General features: G+C 41.5%; 1 protein-coding gene and 1 long non-coding RNA gene across 6 annotated transcripts in view; one reads left to right on the top strand and one right to left on the bottom strand.

The window, feature by feature from the left end:
* RAP1B (RAP1B, member of RAS oncogene family) overlaps positions 1 to 19,017 on the top strand; it is a 35,198-nt gene extending 16,181 nt beyond the window's left edge. The window contains exons 2-8 of one of the 2 annotated variants that reach the window (XM_077338765.1): positions 2,806 to 2,892; positions 4,936 to 5,004; positions 6,511 to 6,567; positions 8,397 to 8,537; positions 11,312 to 11,455; positions 14,708 to 14,823; positions 17,759 to 19,017. In XM_077338765.1, the coding sequence (XP_077194880.1) occupies positions 2,836 to 2,892; positions 4,936 to 5,004; positions 6,511 to 6,567; positions 8,397 to 8,537; positions 11,312 to 11,455; positions 14,708 to 14,794 (555 nt within the window). In that variant the 5' untranslated portion in view covers positions 2,806 to 2,835 and the 3' untranslated portion in view covers positions 14,795 to 14,823; positions 17,759 to 19,017. The remainder of the gene's footprint in view (positions 1 to 2,805; positions 2,893 to 4,935; positions 5,005 to 6,510; positions 6,568 to 8,396; positions 8,538 to 11,311; positions 11,456 to 14,707; positions 14,824 to 17,758) is intronic. The other variant, XM_077338767.1, reaches the window with a different exon arrangement.
* LOC143838044 (uncharacterized) lies at positions 2,866 to 24,931 on the bottom strand. Of its 4 annotated transcripts, XR_013231209.1 has the most exons (4): positions 24,799 to 24,931; positions 7,146 to 7,355; positions 4,569 to 4,661; positions 2,866 to 3,195 (listed from the first exon to the last, which is right to left on the bottom strand). It is a non-coding gene; the product is annotated as an uncharacterized LOC143838044 (long non-coding RNA). The 4 variants fall into 4 exon arrangements; XR_013231212.1 differs by lacking the exon at positions 7,146 to 7,355 and having other exon boundaries at positions 4,617 to 4,661; XR_013231211.1 differs by lacking the exon at positions 7,146 to 7,355.
* Between the last annotated feature and the right edge of the window lie 50 nt (positions 24,932 to 24,981).

Raw genomic sequence — 24,981 nt, forward strand, 5'->3', positions numbered from 1 at the left:
AGCTCATATATGGCAGAGAGTTGAACCATCTCCTGAGAATCTTAAGATCTAGGAAAGCATGGCACAAGGCATTCCTTCAGTTATGCCTGTTTCAGTTATGGTATGTTAGCAATATGCTGAATAGCAGTTGGCCTCAGAATTCCCAAGGACAGCTGCCAGACAGTTATGGTCACATCCCTTCTAATCAATCTCATCCTCATAAATGCAGGGATGGAGGCTAGAGATACAAACCCATCTCCAACACTAATTATGTGCAATGCTAGGTCAGTTAGCAACAAATCTTCAACCCTGCAAACATATTTTGTAGAGCATAGCACTGACATGGTATAAGTGACTGAGACCTTGATGAAGGAAGGCAAAATAATCATCTTGAACGAGCTTCTCCCCCCCAGTGGGGGGGGGGGAGATCTTGAACCTTCATCAGTCCCAGAACTTTGGGTTCAGGCATGTGTGTGACTCCTTCAGGGCACTCCCAGTACCAAAGATTCCAGGCATTGAATGGGACTTGGTTGAGAACTTGGTGGTCTGGTTAGTGTACCATCCTCCTAATGCACCTCCAAACTCTCTGTTGGGCCTTCTGGAGGCGGTGACTACCTGGGCCTGCGATTTCTCAGACTATTCATTCTGGGAGACTTCAGTATCATTGCAGAGCTGTCCTTCTCTGGACAAGGCCTGGAATTGGTGTTGTCCATGGCAACACTGGGGCTCTCGCAAGTTATTAAGAACCCCACCCATTAGGCAGGCCACATCTTGGATTTGATTTTTACTGCAGGGGTTGATGTCGATCTGGTGGCAGGTAATGCTGTTCCATGGTCAGACCTTGAAGACTCAATCAGTACCTCACCACCAGATAGGGGACACATTTTAGCCTGTCCGCCCCCATCCCAAGCAATCCCTGGTACACTGAGGAGCTATGCAAAAGGAAACAGGAGCTGAGACAGCCAGGGAGTTTGTGGAGGAAGACTCACAACAACGCTTCGAGAACATTCTATAGGATGCTTATGAGAGTCTATGACATGGCAGTAAAGGTTGCTATACAAGAGTTTCATGCAACTGCTGTTGTGCTGGCAAAATTGTTCAAGGTAATACAGGCAGGAGCTGGGTCCTGGGTGAGAGGAGTGAAGACTGGTGCCTCTGAAATCTTCCGAGCAATGAGGCTAAGATTCTCTGCCGAGGTACGTTTGGCCTCAACCAGGTCCAGTGTTTTTTCTGTCCTGTCCCCTACCTGGTGGAATACGCTCCTGGAAGAGCTGAGGGCTCTGTCAGACCTAACTCAGTTCCAAAGGGCCTAAAAGATGGAACTCTTCTACCAGGCATTAGGTTGGGGCCAGTGAGAATACAATATGTACCCGAGCCTCCCTTTGTATAAACACCACCTTGAAAGCAAGAATACAGGAAGAGATCAGCAGGCAAGATATTGGATTGGAAAGCTTCACTCATAGCCCTAACAAGATTTTTTTTAATTGGCAAATTGGCTTTTACAATTAATGGTTTTATTGGTTGTACTAGTAAAAAAGCCCATTGTATGTCTAAATACAATGGGCGCTAACCTCTTGCCGCAGGGAGCGCCTGGCAGCCGCGCGGAGCGCTGCTGGCCCCAGCTCACTCACCGGGCGGCTGGCATCGAGGTGGTGCAACTCCAGATCGGTGTAGAGTAGTTTCAGGGCGTGGCGCCGGTTGGGCTTCTCCCCGCGGCTGCCGGGCATCTCCCGGGTGTTTGGCGGCGGCGGCAGCGGCTTTTGGGGGCGATTGGCGGCCTGGCGAAGGGAGTGAGGCTGCCGGGTGTCTCCCGGGCCTCGTGCAGCGGCTGCGGCGGCTGTTGGGGGCGATTCCCGGGCTGGGGAAGGGAGCGATGCTGCCGGGCATCTCCCGGGCCTCGTGCGGCGGCGGCTTTTGGGGCTGATTCCCGGCCTGGGCAAGGGAGCGATGCTGCCGGGCGTCTCCCGGGCCTCATGCGGCGGCGGCTTTTGGGGCCGATTCCCGGCCTGGGCAAGGGAGCAATGCGGCTCTGGCAGCGGCGCGGCTCGCATCAGGGCCACTGGGGCAGGTGAAAGCGGCAGCGGGTGGGCGGCGGCTGAGTGTGTCGGCGGGCGAGAAGAAGCCGGTTGGGAGGGCGGCAAGGCGGGCTGCTGGCAGCCGTATGCGGGCCACTGGCGACAGGAGGAGGCGCTGGTCCTGCTGGAGATGCGTCCAGCTCAGCGGCAAGTGGGGAAATGGCGGATGTGGGCAGCCAGTCCAGGGCGGGCCAAGTGGCCAATAGGGAGGCGTGCTATGCGCGCCTCCCAATTGGCCACTTGGCCCTCGAGTGGCACTTGGAGGGGCCCAATCAGGAGCCGCTTCGCGGCTCCTGATTGGACGCCTCCGAGTTTTTATCCCGGACCGGTCCCGCCCTAACTCCTCCCCACAACCCTTTACTCTTTTATTTAGTCCGTGGCGCCCGTGGCGCCACGGGCGGTGTACAGATTATGTTATTTATATTTTAACTGTGTAGCTCAGCTGCTGTAAATCCAACAAGTATCAACCTGTCATTAAATTATATATATATCTAATAGATCAAACGTGCTTTTGCTAAAAGAAACAGAGGAACCACAGGTAGTTCATTGTTGCAGATTTGCATTTAAATAAACAGTTATCCAGACAGGTTACTTAAATCTTCTGGGGCATTCTGGAACAAAAGTATACTCTTAAACAATTTAGTAGAGTGTATGAACAAGCAACATTCTATATCATTTTAGGAATAAGGTTAATAAACCCAACATGGTGATGTACCTTAGTACAATATCATATGTTCTTTTTACATTGCAGGTATTGAAGGGTTGACTCAACACTTTCGCCATGCGTGAATATAAGCTAGTAGTTCTTGGTTCGGGAGGTGTTGGCAAATCTGCTTTGGTAAGTAGTACTTTGTGGCTGTTTGGTGTCTTCTGAGTGAAATGAAGTATGTAAAACTGATACCTTCTATCTGACTTAGAACTCTGGCAGTTTCTTGCTACATCTGTTTGATGCCAAGTGCCCAAGTCTTTTTTTCTTTCTTTCTTCAAAGTTTAAGCAGGCTTTAAATCAAAGCACTAGAAAGTAGGATGCAATTCAGAGCAGCAAAACAACAAAAAAAACAGTGTTGAAGAAAGTAGTTAAAGGAATAGGATCTGTTTCTTTCAATGAAGTAGTCTTAAAGACCAGTATGCAAAAGGAAATCTGTCAGAAAGAAGCAGTGTATAGATGACACATTAATGTACATATTATATTTTAAGATATAATTTATTTATCTTATTTTAGCTTTTCTGCTTAAAGTTCATTAACAACATGGATACTGCAGTGAACACTCTACTTATCTGTATCAGATACGTTATAGAAGTCTATAATGGCTCTTTAATAATTTTTAAACCACTTATTTGAACTTATTCAAACTTAACCAAGCATCTGTAACTGAGAGTACAATTTAAAGTTTGCAACTTATTAACATAACTGAATAAATCCTGGTATTTATTTTCAAAACTGCTTTTCTCATTTCTAGCCCCCCCCCCAAAAAAAAAAAAGGAGTAATGGCAGCTGTGCATGAGGTGGGGGTCTCTGAAGAAATGTATGTTGGGTCAAGCAATTCATTAAAAAATACAACTTCTCTTTGAAAACATAAGCTCTGGCTGTGGACAAAATTCAGAATTTTGGTTTGCAATGAGTGAATCAGATATTTAAAAAATCATTACAAATAGACCCTAGGATTTTAAAAAAATATTAAATCAGAGATCTTAAACTTGAATCATGGCTGCTTTTGTAGTGGACTTTGCAGTGACGTTATCCATAGTTTTCCTACATGGTAGGAAGGAACTGACTGGGATTGAACTTATAAATATCCTGGTATTCTCTCCTCCTCCTTCCTTGGCCTTCATCCACCACAAACTAAACAAATGTTAAATATTGTTTGTGGTTTCTTACAAATTGTGGTATAGTGTTGCTTTGGGTAGGTGGCCTGTTAAATCTAAATAGATTTCTTATTTTTTGCTTTGCTTCCTTGTGAAGAGATTCTGCTGGAAGTGTCAGATGTGTCCTAGTCTATTCTGTGGTTTTACTTTGTAAAAGTAGGCTTGATACAAGCTCAGAAATAGATGTTGAGGGAATCACTGGATTTCAGGTAGCCTTTTGAGTATGTTCTCAACAGGGGAGTAGAATATTTAGAAAGTAAGTACTGATGAACTGCATGTGCTATTTATAGCATAGTGCACAAAATTTGCATTCGTACATCTTGCTTTTATAGAAAAACAAATTAGAGAAACAATATTGTCTCTGTACAGGTGCAGTTAGGCATTTCAGCTTGTCTGGTATTTTGCCTATCTTCATTTTCTCATGAGAATAAAATCATTGCAAAGCAGCTTAATAAAATGATGTAAAATGTCCACTGACAGGAGTCTATTACATAACTTGTTCCTAAAATAAAATGTTGTTGAAGAGAGACATAGGGATGGATATAGGCAACTGCTGATATAACAGATATAGACCTGGATATTCTGATTTATTTAACCTCTTGGTTCTTAATTCAGAAACTAATACCTCCTCTCTTCTAAAATGCTTACCTTCAATATGGTACCAGTAATACAAAGTTGTGCCACAGGCTTAATTACCTTGTAGAAGATGGGTATGGCTGTTTGTAGCATTCTCTGAGGTAGCTGTAATGAACGATGGAATTCATACCATGTTTAGTTTGGTAGCATTTCCATTCTTAAACTACGAAAATTTCTCTCTGGAATGTATTTAATAATTAACAATGGTCTTATCTCTAAACTGATAAGCCATACCAATAAAGAAATTAATATATACCAAGAAAGCAAACTAGAAACAATTATATTTCCCAAAAGGTGTAGTGAACAGTCCAAGCTCTTCTTAGTAGGGAAACTTGCTAAATAGAATTGTGTATAAACTGTATACATATTTTTGTTGTAGACAGTACAGTTTGTTCAAGGAATATTTGTTGAAAAATACGATCCTACGATAGAAGATTCCTACAGAAAGGTATGTGAATAGAGGAAAAGGGTACTTCTAATTGAGTGGCATTTTTCATAATGTAATATAGAGCAGACCTCTGTTAACCCAAGCCTGCTGGTAAGACAGCAGTGAGACTGCAGCACTTAGGCACTTTAAAGTAAAAACTATTTGCAGTGTTTTATTGGGTGGCTAAGTGGCAACCCAGAAAGTGCGGCATGGCAAGGGGAGACCACAGCCTTGCTTTCATTTCAGAAAATAATGATTGTGTTCATGGGTTGTCTAGAAACTTAGTCTCAAAATGCAAAGTCAGGCCACTCCTTGGCCACCTCTGCTCGCACAACAGTCTATCAAGTCAAAGTAACTATTACTTCCAAGGCGCATTCTGGGAGCTGCCTGATATAGCATTGTTGAAGTTTAAGTGGATATGGGCCAGTTTAAGGAGTACTATGCTAGCTGTTCTAAGTCTTCCTGAAGAAAGAATGTAATTACATTTTTATCCCATTATTTGGGCAAAAATGGATTTCTGAGGTGATTAGAGCAGGTAAACTAACAATATCAATTAAAACATAAAGAAGATGTCAGAAGGTAGGTTCTTGTGAGCACTAGAATCAGGATTTGGTGAATAAGAAACCAGTTATGAGTAATCAAAAATCATGGGATAGCAGGCAGGAACTACCTTTTGTTATGCCCAAAGTTATGGCATAAGTCAGCCTGCTTATGGAATGTTCATGAATGGTCTGCTGAGAGAATTACATAAAATACAGTTAATGTTTGCATGTAACCCAGTTTCATAAGGTGAAGAAAAAGTCTGTTTGGTTTAGAAGCTAAGTGGGAAGAAGAGACTCCAGAAAGTGGGGGGGGGTTGAAGGAGCATGGAGTTTTGACGAAGGGTAGGCAGTAAAAACACAGGAACGCAGGGAAATCCCCTGCTGCCCTCCCCCCCCCCCCCCCAGGTTTCGACTAAAGGAACCTGTGGGAAAAACAGCAGAGTGTAAGATCAGAAGATGCTATTATAGAGAGTGGGGATTGGAAAGAGGAAAGAAAAGAAAGAAGAGCCGAAAAGGCATTCACTAGTCCCGCCTTTGCTTTATTCTCATATGCAGTTCTATTTATAGCTGCTTTAACTGTGGGAAGGAAGGGAAGGTAAATGAAGACACGTTTTTCCAGGTCCTACCCCAGGTAGGATCATAATCCAGTGACAGTAGCAAACAGGCCTCTAATATTAGTAAAAAGGGTATTTTCTGATTTAAAATTACTGTGAATGATAAAAAGCACTGCTTTTATCTTGTTCTTATTCTCCCCCTCATAATAAGTGTAAAATTCTTGCCACAAATAATCCCTAAACCAAGCAAAATGAGCTATTTTGCTATTTTATTATAAACTCTTAAAAACTCTTTTTCAGCCTGCCAACTGCTTTGAATATGGTAAGGGACAAAACTTGTGCATTGTGGCTATAACTTGTAATGGCAATTGAGTATTTTGAAGTCTTATTATTTATGCTCCAATAAAAAAATACTTCTGTTCTTTTGACAGCAAGTTGAAGTAGATGCACAGCAATGTATGCTTGAAATCTTAGATACAGCAGGAACAGTAAGTAAACCAGTTTGTGTGCATACAGATATCTTACACAGTAATAGATTTGGATTCAGATTATTGTAGGCTTTTGTCTATAGCACAGAAACTCTTAGTGTGGTATCAAGATTTACACCATCCCACAAATAAATTTAATTTCACCCCTGCTCCCATTTGACAGAAATGTACAAGTGAAATAATTGTTAAGTAGTGAAGGAAGATGGAATGAGAGAATAAAATTGCAACTGGGTTTTGAGACGAGTTTGAAGATGGACAATCACACTGAATTCTTTCTGTTTAGTACTTCAAATAAAATGCCATGCTTTGATTTCACAGGCATGTTGAGGATATGGTATCCTTGCACACATTCAACAATGGTTTTGTGCAGCCCAGGCTACATTATTTTATGCATTTTATGCATAAGGGGAGAATTAAAGGGCTGATCTCTGAGCCTGTCCACTCAATTGATATTCCAAATGAGACTATTCTGTATATTTATTAAACAGCATTATAGTAGCTAACTTATTTTTAGTGAGCTTTCTATTACAGCCCCAGTTTTGTACTAGGCTAGTCACAACCAAGTCAGACCCACTTACCTTTATCACTTTTTCTTTACTGATGTAAAGTTCCTTTTTAGTCTTAAATAACATCTTTGTGTACATGGGTAGTTGGGTCTTTTTAAACTGGCTTAAAAATCATCAATGGCTGGACAAAACACTGTGGAGGATTTCAACTGATGGGGTTATGTGATTTTCTGTAATTCTCCCTCCATGTTGTTGCTCTACTCCTTCACTGTTCTGAGGGTCCTTGGGAGGGAGCAGCATTGTAGAGAAATTTGGAGATGAAGTAGGAAAGGAAATGTACAGTATCCAAACTACTAATTTGTCTAAACAAAATAACGCATAGGATTTTATTATTATATTATTATAACATTTATATTTATTCCCCGCCACTCTCAGCAAGCCAGCTCGTGGCGGGTTACAGAATAAAAATATACTCCCCTAAAACCCCTGTTTCCCTTAAAACCAACATTTAAAAACTACTCAACAACAACCGGCGGCAACCAACCTACCCGCCTCGCTGGGAAATCAGGGAGAGGATGACACCCACCGATAGCATATGGTGGGATATCCCACCTTTGGGGAGGCCCATAGATCTTCTCTTCGCCCTGGACTCAACCATAAGCCTGGTGGAAGAGCTCCCATTTTCAGGGATCATTCCACTAGGTAGGGTCCAGGACCAAAAAGGCCCTGGCCCTAGTTGAGGAATTCAGAACCCGTTTTAATCTGTTCACTTCTTGGATGCTTTAAGCAAGAAGAAAAAGCAAGAAAAGTCATTGATCAATTGATTGATTGCCTGCTACTTTCATAAAACGTCTCACGGCGGGTTACAGAATAAAACCCTACATCACATTAAAACATTAACATTCAAGTGGCCTTCTATAATGTTAGGATCCAAATTATCTTATTTGTTATGCAGAGTGAAATTGTAGACAAAGGTGAGATCTGGAAAGGTTCAAGACCAGCTGAACTACACTACATTAAATGTTCTTTTTTTCAAAACATACATTCACTTGCCAGCTTTTCTTTGTGGACAAATACATTCACTTAAACATATACTGTGTACAATAGATTATGCAGAGCTGGTAGTAAAGCAGTAATTCTAGTCAGTGAACTCGTCTCAATAGATTCTGTACATATCTGAGCAACAGGCTGGCCCATATTTAGAAACGAAGGAAGTTACTAGGAAAAGTGTTGGCTTTGTAATTGGGTGTCATACTTGCATAAAGTAGGTTGCTTTTGTTAGAACACTGACTTGCTAACAGACTTCTGTCTTGGCATTCATAGGAGCAGTTTACAGCCATGAGAGACCTCTACATGAAAAATGGGCAAGGGTTTGCTTTAGTATATTCCATCACTGCACAATCCACATTTAATGATCTGCAGGATCTAAGAGAACAGATTCTTCGAGTCAAAGACACTGATGATGTAAGTAGTCAATGGTGGTTCCCTTTGTAAAAATCAGGCTTTCCATTCTGTCACTGAAAGCAAGTGTTAATATCTAGCAATTTATGATTTTCACTAAAAAAATTATATTTTTGAAAATCTTAACAGCAAGCTGCTAAAAACTATATTCGGATCCAGTTGCTAAGTTCTTAAGAAAAAAAATTCCATTTGCAATCAGTTTCTACAGGAAAAAGTCCCAGGTCAGCCAGCTGCATTTTCTTATGGATTATCAAACAATTCTGAACATGTATGACAGTTGAATAGTTGAAACAGGATACTGGACTTGTTGGACCACCAGTCTGATTTAGCATATCTTAACTTAATTGCTGATTGGAAGTATGGTTTCCCAAATACAAAATAATGGTATTGGTCTTAAATTTAAAAAAATGCTTGTTACTCTGGAAATCTATATAAATTATTATTGAAGTAAAAACCAGAGAAAATTATAATATGTGGCAAGCCAAGATCATCTAGTACTGCAAGCTTCAATCTTTGAATTGTGAGCTTACATAGACGCTTAGACTTGTACTACTTGATGGAAAGACCTGCTGCTAGTTTGCATGTATTCTTTCCACTTCTTTTCTGCATCTATGCTGTGAGGAGTAGCAGGACACTGAGTTGAGGCCATTCAGCAGTGGAAAAGTTTCCTTCTTAGTATGACAGTCAGATTCCACCCTTCCTGCAAAAGCTCTCTCTTGCCTTCTCTCTTCTTCAGCCATGCCTTGCCACTCTCCAGCCACTTGTTTCTGCAGTGTGAATATACTTGCTGCATGTAATTCCCCCTCCAATTGTGAAGTAATAAGTCTGACTCTTCTTCCTGTTGTGCAACTTTATCACATAACTTCCTGTCATAAGTTTATAAATCAGTGGGTCTTATATTGCCACATCGGTGTTAAAGTTGAGTTCCAGATATGGAAAGATTCAAGACCATTAATGTAGTTATTAAGTTTCCAGTGTGGGTATTTTGTCTTTAATTCACAACTGTTGAGTAGGTCTTACTACGATATGAATGCTGTACAGAATCAAACGGGGTCCAACAAGGTAGTAATTAAATTCTGATAAGTTTCCAAATCTTTGAGAGCAGAACCTTACATACTGTATATACTCGTGTATAAGCCGAGTTTTTCAGCACAGTATTTTCATTGAAAAAGTCATCCTCAGCTTATACGCGGGTATATACGGTAATTGAAATAACAGCCTGTCCCCAGCCAGCTAATCGTTACATTGCATTTGCAAACCTCTTTCAAGCTGAAGCTTGCTCTGGCTACTTGAAGGACAGCAACTGTTTGTCTGAGGGACTCTGATCTTTTTTTCCCTTTTGCCTTCACTTCTTCCAAACTATTCTTTTGGTTTCTTTGGGTGGGGTGGGTTTTGGGGGGTGCTTTGGAATTTAGTGTTTCCCCTAGTGTTTCTTCTTTTTTCTGAGGGGCAGCATTGTTTGCCTTTTCTTCTGGGGGTTGTGTTTCTTTTAAAAGTTGATTTTTATAGTTATTTCTTTCAATGTTGAGTTTTATAGTTCTTTAACCTACTGGTATGAGCCTCTTGTGGCGCAGAGTGGTAAGGCAGCAGACATGCAGTCTGAAAAGCTCTGTCCATGAGGCTGGGAGTTCAATCCCAGCAGCCGGCTCAAAGTTGACTCAGCCTTCCAAACTTCCGAGGTCAGTAAAATGAGTACCCAGCTTGTAAACGGTAATGACTGGGGAAGGCACTGGCAAACCACCCCGTATTGAGTCTGCCATGAAAACGCTGGAGGGCATCACCCCAAGGGTCAGACATGACCTGGTGCTTGCACAGGGGATACCTTTAACTTTAACCTACTGGTGCCTCAGTTAATGAAAATTTACCAGTAACTGCTGCATTTCCCACCCTCTGCTTATATGAGAGTCAATAAGTTTCCCCAGATTTTGTGGTAAAATTAGGTGCCTCGATATGCAGGTCAGTTTATATGCGAGTATATACGGTAACTTACTCCACCAAACACAGGTTGCTGCTTTCAAGAAAAGTGGCCTATATTATGAGTTGGCTCACCAGATCTCTGGGATATTTGAAAGCCGTTTCCACATAATGAAATAACATAGCATAAAGGTATCCCCTGTGCAAGCACCAAGTCATGTCTGACCCTTGGGTGACGCCCTCTGGCGTTTTCATGGCAGACTCAATACGGGGTGGTTTGCCCGTGCCTTCCCCAACATAGCATAAGCATAACGTAAATGGGCTGTGTCATGAGAACTGGATAGATCATCATCTTGGACAAATGAAAATATTGCCATATAAGTAGCAGATAGAAGCATCTTTCCAGACCCATCGTCATGCCTCTGCAACTGGCCTATTCACCCCTTTGCCACGTCAAGAAATGCGTTGTTAGATGCATCTTACTATCTACTTCTCAAATCCGGTGTGGAAGTAATGGTTAATCCAGCAAGGGTGTCCTATATGTTGCCCTGCCTTTCTTTTTCTCTCCCACCCATACCTATCTGGTTTCATAGGTGGGTGAGCTATTTCAACTGCATTGTCATTGTTCTATGCTATGCTTAGTAATCGGAGGCTTTAATCACCATGTTTGAGAATATAGTTATTATTTTCAAATTTCTTTAATAATGTATTTTAAATGCTTTCCATGAAATTCCCGTTCTTGTTTTTATGCATGTCAGAATCAGCTGACTAGTTCCAGGAATGTCTTTGTAGAATTTCCAGTTACTAATCATTCAATGTATATTTAAAACATGTCAAGTGTATACATAAATTTATCATTTTAGGTACCAATGATTTTGGTTGGCAACAAGTGCGATTTGGAAGATGAAAGAGTCGTGGGAAAAGAACAAGGACAAAACTTGGCAAGGCAATGGAATAACTGTGCATTCTTAGAATCTTCTGCAAAATCAAAGATAAATGTTAATGAGGTACAGCTAAGTATTTAAAACCTGTTAACTGTACTTATTTTATCCACAACAGACTGCATCAGTACCATTAATAGCTTTAGCAGTAATGTTTTTCTAGTAATTAATTGTGTGTGCTTTGGCCCAGGGAAAAAAAATTGTACCTGAGTTCTGAGGAAATCAATAAGATCTAAAATTCTTTATATATCCTATTGATTTCTGAAACTGGCATGTGGTTTGAGAAACAAAATAAGCTGCTCTGAACTCTTTGAAGAGGAGATATGTAACAAGCGCTATCTGGTTGAGGTCACTGACTACTTTAATGCCAGTTTAAGTGGTATTCCTTTTTGTGGGTGTGGTTCATGAGTTGGCCATTTGAACCTTGCATTGAAAAACAGAGTAAAAAATAATTCAGTTAGTTCTCAATTAGCATTGCTTTGAAATTATCTGAAAGTTGGCCGTATGAGCTCCTGTACGAAAGGGAGAAGGTATCCCCTTCCCTTGAGTCCTTGCCCTGATTTCAAGAAAACTGAATCTGTTCCTTTCACGTTATCCAAAAAAGCACGTTTCCTTTTGTGTGTGAACATAAATTTCAGAAATCTCTTCTGCTAGTTGCATTGATCTGTTAGCAGTTTTAGGGATTCTTTACTAATACTTATGGTCTACTCTCACTGAGACCTTGTATGTGATAGTACCCTGGATGGAGTCTGGTAGCTGATAGGCAGCCAATGGTGTGGCTACAGAACGGGTATAATGTGCATGCCTCATCTAACTCCTGATCAGAATGAATTACGCAAATGGAACAGAAGAGAATATCTAGCTCCTGATAACAATTGAGTTACGGCATTTTTAACCAATGGAGTCTCTAGGTTGACTTCAAGGGAGTCCCATGTAGAGTGCATTACAGTAGTCTCGGTTAGAGAGCCAGTTTGGTGTCTGTTGTGGGGAGAGGAATGGGAAGGCGACTGTAAGCCGCTTTGAGCCTCCTTCGGGTAGGGAAAAGCGGCATATAACAACCAACTCTTCTTCTTCTTCTTCTTGGCTTGGCCCTCGCCTGTGTCCTCGGGAGTCCTGGGACTCCGGAAGAGCCCACGTTTCGTTAATGTGGGTCTTCCGAGGGCCTGGGCCAGGACATGCCTGCGCTGGCAGCAGCGGTGTGCATTATCGGGGATTTTCCTCAAAGCCCTGCCACCGCCAGCGCGGGAGTTCCGGCCCGTGCATAATGGGTCTTTGAGTTGCTGAGGGAAGGTACTTGAATCAGTGATTGATTTATGATGGCCACCAAGGGTTTGTTCATATGATCCTTACATGATTTCAGCAGCCAGTATAGGCAGAGAATCAGAGCACAAGTGATGGCTTTCATAGATACCAGGATCCTGTCAACATCTGTCATCGTAACTGTGGCAAAATGGCCCATTTGCTTACCAAATATCAAGGTATAATTAAATAGATCCACCATCTATTAAATAGATCCACCACCTTAACGAGCTGGGCTCATTAAATGAATGATGTTTGTCGTTGCTGCCAACAACAGCTGATCTCCCTAGAGTCTTTTCCAGTGGAAAGGAAGGCAAACTAAAATTATACTTTTCTCTCTGGTTCTCTGTAAAATGTCGGAAAGGATATTTTTCTGCCGTTGTGTTTGGCTTTTGCAGAACCAAGTGTACTTAGCTGCTTCTCAGAAAACCACAAAGGGAGAGAAATGACACCTCTATTCCCCTAACTTTCTGTATTTCATAGAGGTCTCCGTATCTTTTTCTGGGCCAGTAGGGCTGATGGAACACCTTGCCTGTCTTAACTGTTACCCTAATGGAGGGAAGCAGTCACTATCATCATCATAGCAAATTGTTTGTGGAAGTCTATTTTATTCTGTCACGAGCTTTATGCATTAGGCCCAGAAAGCTATTGTTTATGAAATTCCTTGTCACAGTGTGCCACTGAGGTACCATAGAACCACTTCTTAACTTTGAAGGTAGAAACAATGACTTCTATAGTGATAAAAAGGAATGTTTCAGTTATATCAATGCTTAGAGGAATGTCTGAGAGAACCAGTTTGGTGTAGTGGTTAGGAGTGCGGACTTCTGTGCTCCCCCACATGCAACCAGCTGGGTGACCTTGGGCTCGCCATGGCACTGATAAAACTGTTCTGACCGAGCAGTAATATCAGAGTTCTCTCAGCCTCACCCACTCCACAGGGTGTCCTTTGAGCCTCCTTCGGGTAGGGAAAAGCGGCATATAAGAACCAACTCTTCTTCAGCTGTTTTAACAGTGTGCAGTTGCACAAGATTTGCTTGTGCACAGATGGGAGTATGTAATATATTGGTGACACTTTGGGCAACAGTACAAAGGCATAGACATGACCTTCAAGCATGCTGCTGTCTTCATTTCTGAAAGAATATGGCTCTTTGTGACTAGTCACAGAACTCCAAATGCTTTCTAAATTGGCCCTAACATTTACCAGTTTGGGGATTTGATGCATGGTCTCTTATGTTTCTCTTTAAAGTCGTCCTTTAGAACATATGAGCTCTGGAAGCAGGTGCTAAGAGGGAACTTATGAAAGAACTTTGTATACGACTGTTACTCAGGGGCAATATCTTTGCTATAAATTTTCTTAAATGGGCATTTGTTGAAATCATGTAATTTTATGCACACATTTTCTAGCATTTGTATAAAATTGTATGCCTTTCAGCTCTCAAATTTCTTTTTATAGCATGTCTGCTTGCTTAGTACTCCCCTTCTCAGGGATCCAAAAAAAGGCTTGGTCTACTTCCGACTTTTGAGGCCCAGTAGCAATTCTTAAAAAGGAAAAATAATGACACACAAAAACAAATGCACCTTAAAAAGGAAGTGAGACATTTAAAAAATAAACTGGGAAAGAAATGAGAGAGTATATAAAACCAATATTGTGGTGGCAGTTCTAAGTGAAACCACGCTATTTTATCCGGCGCAGCCAGTCAGAAGCCCTGCTGGGCTACAGCCCCATAGGACCCCACCAACTTTCTAAAAAAAACAATTGGTTAGTGCCAGGAAAGGTGTTGGCAGACTTCACGGCACCCACAGGCACCATGCTGGGGATTCCTGTTCTATTGAAATAACCTTTTCAGTTTAAAAATCAAGAGAACTAGAATTTAAGCATTACTAGATCTAAAAAGATTTAATGCTTTGAGAGGCAAAAATATGCAGTGGTATTTACATTTTTCTTGTTTAACAGCACTAATAAAGTCATGTAAACTCCTTGAAAAAACACTGTATGTAAAGCAAACTCTCTTCTTACAGATCTTTTATGACCTTGTGCGGCAAATTAACAGAAAAACTCCTGTGCCTGGAAAAGCACGCAAAAAGTCATCGTGTCAGCTACTTTAATACATGTGTGTACTGTAGCACTGAGCCAGGTAAGATTAGTGAGTAAATATATAAATATGAAAGCCACAGTAGATAATGGTATAGTTTTAACCTAGTAGCAGTTTAATGAAGTTCTTTTGTCTTATAGCAGGTTCTGTTGACTTTTTAAATTATTTATAACCATGTACATGACTGTGAATGATTTGTTTGATACATATGAATAATTATGCTAATATGAAGGGGCTAGAATTTACAATTATTCAAATTTCATTAATTGGCTAAAAGCAAGAATGTGAGTTAGAAAAATTCAAAAATAAAAAACAATGCAGATTAACTAGGGGAAGATAGTAAAACTGAGACACTCTGACTTAAAATAAATTACCACCTATACATTGCTTATGCAAATAAAAGGTAAAATCTATTTTACACTATATTAGCAAAAATTTAACTTAGATGACTTAAAAGGTAAAATCTATTTTACACTATATTAGCAAAAATGTAACTTAGATCAGTGGTCCCCAACCTTTCCGAGGCTGGGGACCGGCAGGGCATCGGGCCGCGCCCCCGCGGACCGCGCCCGTGCGGGCCACGCCCGCGGATCGGGCCGCGCCCACGCCGCGCCCGCGGGCCGCGCCCACGCCGCGCCCGCGGATCGGGCCGCACCCGAGCCGCGCCCGCGAGCCGCGCCCGGGCCGCGCCCACGGATCGGGCCGCGCCCGCGGATCGGGCCGAGCGGGCGTGGCCCGCACAGGCGCGGCCCGGCCCTGATTCCCTCTCCCCGCCTCCCGCAGTAAGAAGCTTCCCGGGCCGCAAGCTTGCGGCCTGGGAAGTTTTTAACTGCGGGGGCGGGGCGGGGCGAGGGAGCCGCGGCCCGGTGCCATGGCCTTTGCGGCCCGGCACCGGGCCGCGGCCCGCAGGTTGGGGACCACTGACTTAGATGACTTAAGTGATAAAGAATCAACAGCAATACTGTGGGCAGCCTTGGGGGGGAGCAAATTGCAGAATATATTCAGAACAAAAACTGTTTAGAATGTCAAATCAAGATGAAGTTTTCTTTAAAGATAAAATAATTAACACATGAGACTACCTTATACCGAATCAAACCATTGGTCCATCAAGGTCAATATTACCTTGATGTAGTGGTTAGAAGCATGAACTTCTAATCTGGCAATCTGGGTTTGATTCCGTTCTCCCACATGCAGCCAGCTGGGTGAGCTTGGGCTCGCCACAGCACTGATAAAGCTGTTCTGACCAAGCAGTAATATCAGGGTTCTCTGAGCCTCACCTATCTCACAGGGTGTCTGTTGTGGGGAGAGGAAAGGGAAGGCGGTTGTAAGCCGTTTTGAGATTTCTTCTGGTAGAGAAAAGCAGCATATAAGAACCAAATATTCTACCTACTTATATTGGCAGTAGTTTTCAGGAGTCTTAGGCAGAAGTATTAAACACCACCTATTGCTAAACCTTTTCAACTGGAGATGCCTGGTATTGAACTTGGAGCCTTCTGCATGCGAAGCAGATCTCTGTGTTACAGCCTCTTCATAGCAGATCCTTTGAAAAGTACAGCAGATTAATCTTATCACCATTAGAATTGCTACTTCGTATAAATATGTCTCTCTTCAGAGGAACGATTTTTATTGCTGTTTCTGAAGTGTATAGTCTACTGTACCATGCTTCAGTGCATAATATACTAGCAATAAAAATATAACTACTTTTTTGTTACGGATGAAACAGCTACATAAAATGCTAGCCCTTTTAGTGATAATGGGTGTCATTTTTCTGTTCTTTATGTCCCACTGTACTTTAGTACTTAATGATTGTTTAGTACTTCATGATTGTTTCTTAATCTTCCTGACTACTAAAGACCATTGTTAAAACTGACAGCACTCCTGCTTCCCCTGCGGCCGGGAGAAGCCCTGGCCATGCTTCGGGGTCGGGGGCCCGATCTCCACCTGTCCCGTTCCCCCCCCCCCGGGAAGCCTTCGCCCTGCGAAGGCTTCCCCAGGGACGGGGGCCAAGCACCCATTTTATTTCAGAATAAAATGGGTTTTATTTCTAGTATATATATAATTATATAATAAATATTTCTTCATAAACAAAATATACCAAGTTTCTTTAATTCTGTACACTTGCCAGCAATTGGGCTTAGTAGTTAATGGAAAATAGTCAAGATTATTATCATCATAGTGGGTATCCTTTATTGGAGCTATAGTAGACGCTTCTGTTACCGGGGTCTTTCTGTCTGCAGAAAGGGCATTGCAAATAAGGGTGTTGATTGGACAGTTGACCAAGAAGAAATTTCAGTCAGCCTTGTTTTTCAGAAATTGTTAGATCTAATGGTCCCTACTACAGCTACTATTTAGATTGCACACCTTAAAGCTGTATTTACAGAATTGGTTTTTAGGTAAATTTCACCCTGGATTTAATTCCGAACAACTTCAATTTACAGTGCCAAGAGCCATAGTTAGACAGTTGGCTTGGTGGAGGTATACTAGCAATCTACTAGTGGAGGTATACTACCACCATTTGGGGGAAAGGTGCCCCAAATTTCCATTACTTGTATCTTTGTATGGTTGGGGAGCCAACTGTGGGCCATTTCAGTACAAGACACAAGGTCACCTGAGGAAAAAGGGATTTACATTAATCTCTAGGAGCTAAGGACATTATTTCAATACTTCATTTGCAGAAATTATGATCATTCAGATTGCAACGAACACCACAATATTTTGGGGACAAAACTTTCATCTGACTAATGGAAGTCAAGAGAACACACATGTGCATGGATGGTTAATTCTCAAAGGGCTGTGGGACACCAGGCCTTCAGTCATACACTTGATCATAGGTTAAAAATTTAAACAAAACAAGCATGAGGCTATAAGAAGAAATACACAATATAGTACATAAACAACTTTTGATCAAAAATGTTTTCACTTTGATTGCTTAGATTAATGTTAAGCACAAAATCTCCCTGTTTTATCCTTGTTCCAGGTCTGAAGAACTGTTGCCGACTACAACAGTGCCAGCATTCCAACTTTATTAAACCTACCAACATCTTAAAATGGACTTTCCTGTGGTGGTACCCTTTATGAAATGGATGACAACTACTACATCAGTTTGCACATTCTAATCACTTTCCAGTGTCACGAGAGATTTTTACTTATAAATAATCTATGTGTATGCAACTGGTAAAACCAGAGCCTACATCCAGTATTACTGATAAAGACATTGTTCATCCACCAATGTTGTACATGTATGAAAACTGTACTGTATACTGCAACAAACCCCATACTTCCTATTGGAGAGTACAATAATGTAAATCCTAAAAGCACCACTATTTTAGCATAATAAAAGAAAGTCCAAAGAGCTCCTATATAAACTACTCCAGATAACTTTGCTTCATCGGTATTTGTAGCTTATTGTAACTTTTTTAAAAGGAATACAGGATCATCATTGTATTGTACAAAAGCGCTTTGATTAACTCAACAGCTATATAGTTTTTTAATTTTAGGATAAAAAAAACCTGTGGAGACAGTGATCTAGTCTTTAAAATGAGTCCTTTCAGTATAATGTCTGACTATAGACATTGCCTTTAATATATGTTGGGAAGGAAATGTCCAGATTTTTCAACCTTTTATTGTATGTTTCCTTTTCCTTGTTTACATAGGGAACAATGTTTATAGTTGTGTGTACAGTGGGGGTCTACAACAAGAAGTGTATATTTTAAAACAATTTTTTAATGATTTAACAATTTTTTGTAAATCATTTTCAGGCTTCTGCAGCTGTAGATTCTCACTGTGAATTCCCTTGCTTGCTCATGCATAAGTGTATTTGCAATACCAAATATACAGGTTTAGTATTTTTGCCTGTTAGTGATTGTTTTACATGTGTAACGTTTTGGTTGAGATGTTAAATGGTGGACGAGTACTGTGGATGTGAATGTGGGAAGTAATTTTAATCATGTGTAATTGGTCCCAGGGCCTGAGTTGCAGTAATTACCATTTTGCAGATTTATTTAACAATGCCTTGTTGCTTTGTATGCATTAATGTTTGGGTGTAAAGATTGCGTGTAAAATCCAACAGGGAGCCACAGTATTTAAATTGACCAACCTAATGTTACAACTGCTTTGAGGTGGCCAAATGTAAACTAAAAGCCTTAATTAAAAGTGGTGCAATTTTGTATGACTTAGCATCAGTAGTTCAATAAATTTGGATTGCCATGCAAGGGCTTGCATTACAACTTCCTGTAACTGAATGTGTTTGTGTAATATTTTAGTGCGGTTAGCAATAAGATGTTAAAATATTCATTTTGGACAAATGGAATTTAGCATTACCTGGAGCTGTTGTATGGATGCTTTTAGCAGTTAGTCAGTTTAACCTTGGTAATTGTGACCACATTCCACAGACTGCTAGCACTGCAATAACATATTAATGAGAACTGAAACATTCCAGTATTTTCCAGTATCAGGTGTCTGTACAGTGTATCCTATCTTAAGTTTTTTTTTTAACAAACGTGAAATCTGTTTGTTTTTGACGGGGGACAGGTACAGGAAAGCACTTTAAAAAAAAAATCTGTTTACGGTGCCAAGAATACTAGTCTGCGTTACATGCATTAAAATAATTCCAGATTACCTTTGGCTAGTGCTAAAATGTTTGAACATACAGTTCATATAAATTTGTTCATTACGCGTAAAGGTTACAGTTTATGCAGAGCTGTTGATAAGGGACATATTTAAAATGCCTAGGTGTTGTATTTTTTTTTACAAAATTTATAAACCCTCTGTCTGACCTCACAAGGGGCATCCAGGTAGCAACCATTTAAAACATACATAAACCACATTTTAAATCTATTAAAATCAGCCTCCCAAAATCCACATCATTAAAACAAATTAAAATTGCTAAAATACTTACAGAGACCTAAACATTGCAATTAAAGCTTTGGTCAGGAAGGGAAAAATGTCAAGTGAAACAAAAAAAAAAATCTTTACCTGCTGATGGAAGAGGACAGACAACTCTCGGGGAGAGAGCTGGAGCTATGAGGCCCTGGCTGCATAGTCCCTCTCCTTGGTTGCAAGGACTCTGAAGACGACTGTAATATTCTAACCCAATCTTAAGCTCCTCTGTACTCAACAGGTCACATGCTTGTCATCTTTTCAGAAGAGACAGACTGGAAACTAGCAATAACTTACTGCAGGCTAGTAGGTCCATATGATCCAGTTTAAAAATGGTAGAATAAACCTGAATGCTGGCACGAGCCATTCAACATGATTCTTCTGTCTGTCCATCCCTTTGTTTTTAGACGAAGGGATTGTACCAACTGCCTTGTGAGGAAAGGACTGCTGTCATCAATGAGTTTGGAGGAATCAGTGAGAGTTTTAGAAAATGCTGCGACTGGAATTTTCAAATACTCTTCAGATGCCTGTTGCAGTTGACAAATACAGATAATGTGTTGTATTCATACTGGCTAGGGCTATCTTGTGGAATTATGTAGCAAAATATCTTCATCCACAAATAATGCCTGTGGGGTATATTTGTGTGGGGTTTCCATATTGCCTGATTTTTCATAACCAGATTTAAACAATACAGAGATATTGCTTTGTTGGCATGCTTTGATCTGAAGCATAATTGTTATGCTTTCTTTGAGACCCTGAACTTGTATAGCCTGAATGTGTTCCCAGACTAACTGCTACCTTAGAATGGTAGCAAGTATGCTTTTCATAAGCTTTTTGATGAGATTGTGCTGTTTATGTTAAGTTGGCAGTTGTGGAATATGATTTCCTCTTCACAGCATCTAAAGAACGGAACTCTTGACTTATGAATGCCTCATGCTGGAATGTCACCGGAGTAACTAGTGTAACTCCACTCGATTTTATGCATTCATAGAAACTATTATTCGAATAGTGTTCAGCTACTACGACAGTGTGATGGTATGAGTTAATTATTGCCACAGAAGCTCTTGACTGATTGATTAGTAAAGCAATTACCACAAAGTTGCGCCCGTTTTCAAACAACATTTATGATCCTTTTAATCACCTTGAAAGGAAGGGAAATTCAAGAGGGAATTGTACTGCTGTTTCCCTTTAATCTTTCATAGGGTTGAAAGTTAACAATGTCAGGATTTCTATGGGATAGTCTAGTTTTTCCTACATCTTAGTATCCCTTAAAACGTAGTAAAATTATATAACAAATTTAGCGTCCAGTAGCATCTTTAAGATCAACGAAGTCTTATTCAAGGTATGAGCTTTTGTGTACACACGCACTTCCTTCAGATCCACTTGAATTTAAATTCCTTATTATTTTATTTCTTACCTGCCACTCTCAGAAGTGACTCATTGCAGGTTACAAGAAGAATAAAACCAGATAACATAAAAACAATAAACCCAAATCCCACCTACTCCAGTGACGAGAAAAACAAAAGCCCTTCCTCCACCTCCCATGTTCTCCCTCCATCAGCATCTGAGGGCCCCACTCAGTTATGCCAATAGTTCTTGCTTGTGGAGGGGCCCCTAAGATCTCCTACACCCTGGCCTCAACAAAGGCCTGGCGGAAGAGCTCCATTTTACAGGTTCTGCAGAACCATGAAAGTTCCTGCAGAGCTCTTAGCTCTTCTGGGAGCTCATTCCACCAGGTTGGGACTAGGGTTGGGCGCCTGCCTGTGTGCACCCGCTGGTGCACTGACGCCCACACTTCCCCTCCCTCTGTGGCGTGTGCTGCCTGCGCCGGGAGAGACCGGCCGCTTCAGCTTCGGGAGCGAAGCGCCCAACCTTAGTTGGGACCCTGTCCCAGGCCAGGCAAACCTCGAGAACCAGGAATGACTAACAGGTTACTTACCCACAGAATGCAAAGTATGCCTGTTGCAGTTGGCAAATGCAGATAATGTGTTGTATTCATACTGGCTATCTTGTGGAATTATGTTCAACAAAATATCTTTATCCATAAATGGCCTCATTTAAATGAGTTAAAACTGCACAATTCCATTCAAAATTGAGTGTGTCTGCCTGTTGCTGCCATATGGCGGGCTCTACTTGCTATCAGTTATATATGGTTATTATTAACCATTACACTGTGCACTGTATATCCACAACAAACATTGGCATTAGGTTTACATTTTTGTTAGTGAGATAAGGTAGTTGCATTTCTGCAAGATATTTACACAGGTGATTATGTGTAATGGAATTTGCTGGATTTATTTTACTCATAAACTCTGATTTAAGGTCTGGGTCCAGCACCATTCAGCTTTCCCTTATGCAAGCTGCTGCTTTTCAGCAACATTTAGGATATGTTGTTCGGTTCAGCCTGGAATAGTGGTCAACAGCAGCATTCTAATCTCAAGAACAGGGTTTGATTCCCCACTCCTCCACATGAGGCCTGCTGGGTGATCTTGGACCAGTCATAGTTCTCTCCACCTCACAAGACAGCTGTTGTGGGGTGAAGAAGGGAAGGGCGATTTTAAGCTGCTTTGAGACTCCTTAAGGTAGAGCAGACCAGGCCACTTAGCTGTCTCATATATTAACCGCAAAGTGGTTAATATGTTTTGTAGCGTGTGCAAACTGTAAATCATCCTAAGCACTCACTGAGCAACAATAAAGCTAGTGGTGGTGACAGCATTCCAGTTGAACTATTCAAAATCTTAAAAGACGATGCAGTAAAAGTGCTACACTCAATATGCCAGCAAATTTGGAAAACTCAACAATGGCCAAAGGATTGGAAAAGGTCAGTTTACATTCCAATCCCAAAGAATGTTCAAACTACCAGACCATTGCACTCATTTCTCATGCTAGCAAAGTTATGCTCAAAAACCTACAAGCTAGGCTCCAGCAATATGTGGACCGAGAACTTCCAGAAGTACAGGCAGGATTTCGAAGAGGCAGAGGAACTAGAAATCAAATTGCCAACATACGCTGGATCATGGAGAAAGCTAAGGAGTTCCAGAAGAACATCTACTTCTGCTTCATTGACTATGCTAAAGCCTTTGATTGTGTGGAGCACAACAAATTGTGGCAAGTTCTTGAAGAGATGGTAATACCAGAGCATCTTATTTGCCTCTTGTGAAACTTATATGCAGGTCAATAAGCAACATTGAGAACTGAACATGGAATCACTGATTGGTTCAAAATTGAGAAAGGAGTTCGGCAAGGCTGTATACTGTCGCCTTGCCTATTTAACCTGTATGCAGAGCACATAATGAGAAAGGCGGGGTTAGAGGAGTCACAAATTGGGATCAAGATTGCAGGGAGAAATATCAACATCCTCAGATATGCAGATGATACCACTCTAATGGCCGAAAGCGAAGAGGAACTAAAGAGCCTGTTGATGCGGGTGAAGGAGGAGAGTGCAAAAGTTGGCTTGAAACTCAACATTAAGAAAACAAAGATCATGGCATCCGGGTCTCTCAATTCCTGGCAAATAGATGGGGAAGAAATGGAGATAGTGACAGATTATATTTTCCTGGGCTCCAAGATCACTGTAGATGGGGACTGCAGCAAAGAAATTAAAAGACGCTAGCTCCTGGGGAGGAAAGCTATGGCAAATTTAGACAGCATCCTAAAAAGCAGAGACATCACCCTGCCAACAAAAGTGTGTCTAGTCAAGGCTATGGTCTTCCCAGTTGCAATGTATGGCTGTGAAAGTTGGACCATAAGGAAGGCCGAGCGTCAAAGAATTGAAGCTTTTGAACTCTGGAGAAGACTCTTGCGAGTCCCTTGGACTGCAAGGTGAACAAACTGGTCAGTCCTAGAGGAGATCAGCCCTGACTGCTCCTTAAAAGGCCAGATCCTGAAGATGAAACTCAAATACTTTGGCCACCTCATGAGAAGGACTCCCTGGAGAAAAGCCTAATGCTGTGAGCGATTGAGGGCAAAATAAGGGGACAACAGAGAATGAGGTGGCTGGATGGAGTCACTGAAGCAGTCGGTGTGAGCTTAAATGGACTCCGGGAAATGGTAGAGGACAGGAAGGCGTGGAGGATCATTGTCCATGGGGTTGCGATGGGTCGGACACGACTTTCCACTTAACAACAACAAGCAGTCACAGCCTTTTGAGCCCACTGACACCCTTACCTAATCCCAGTTTAGATCATTCTTCTCAGATCAGCTCCCCATCCCAGTACTTATCAGGGTCAGTCCCTGGTTTATACTTGGATGGGATGCTGTTAAGAAAATGCAGAGTTGCAGCATACAGGCAGGCAACAGCAAACCACTTCTGCTCCTCTCATGCCTTGAGAAGCCTACAGAGCTGTTATTTTTTCAACAATGACTTTATGATACTTTCCACAAACAAGCCCTTTGACTTCAATTGATTGACAAGGCTGTAGATCTGTTTGGGAGGGCAAAGCTCATTGTATGCAAACCTCACATAAATGCATGATTTAAATATGAGGCTTATAGATTAATGCTCTTCTAAGTAGGACTTAGCTATTACTTTGGGAATGAAGGCAAAGTCAATCAGGCACAGTGCTTCCTTACACTCATGTGAAGCAAGAGAAAAAGCCACCAAATGTAACAAGTGCCACTCTATAGGGGTCTCAACCAACCCCTAACGGGTGGCTGCTCATTAACACGGGAACATGGCTCATTAACATGGCTCAGCAGCAATCAGCAGCCAGGCTGGGTCTTGCCCCTTTTAAGATTAAAGCAGTTATATTCTGCTCAGGTCAACTGCAACGCTTGGGGGGTGGAAAGTGGAAATTAGATGGAACATTCCGTCTGACCCTCCCTCCCTTTCAGGTTCATGGAAAATTGAACATAGTTGTACAGGGTTCCCAAATGGCCTTTTTTAAAAGAACATTACCCCTCCCCCCGCCCATCTTTTGGGCTAGTAAAAAAAAAACTAATAAAAATGTCCTCTTGAAGTCAGAGTTGGAGTTTTAAAGAGTTGCTGTTGTTAGATGCGAAGTCGTGTCCGACCCATCGCGACCCCAGGACAATGATATATAGTAGGGGTATTATATAGTAGGGGTATTTAAAATTACTCAGTCGGGAAATTTTGCTTTCCAAAATATGGTAACCCTACAGTTGTAGTTATATTCATACTTTAGGAAGTGCTAAACCGAGGTCCGTCACAAAGTCAACCGTTCACTCCTAATATGGCGCCGGAGTCTGCGGGACGAATTTTCACAACAGCCCAAATGAAACTTCCTCTTCGAGATGACTCTTTGCGGGGCTTGCCGAGGCGGCGCTGAGCACGGGCGGGTCCTCTTCCCGTTCCAGCCGTGA

The sequence above is a fragment of the Paroedura picta genome, chromosome 5 (genome assembly GCF_049243985.1).
Source record: "Paroedura picta isolate Pp20150507F chromosome 5, Ppicta_v3.0, whole genome shotgun sequence".
NCBI lineage: Eukaryota > Metazoa > Chordata > Lepidosauria > Squamata > Gekkonidae > Paroedura > Paroedura picta.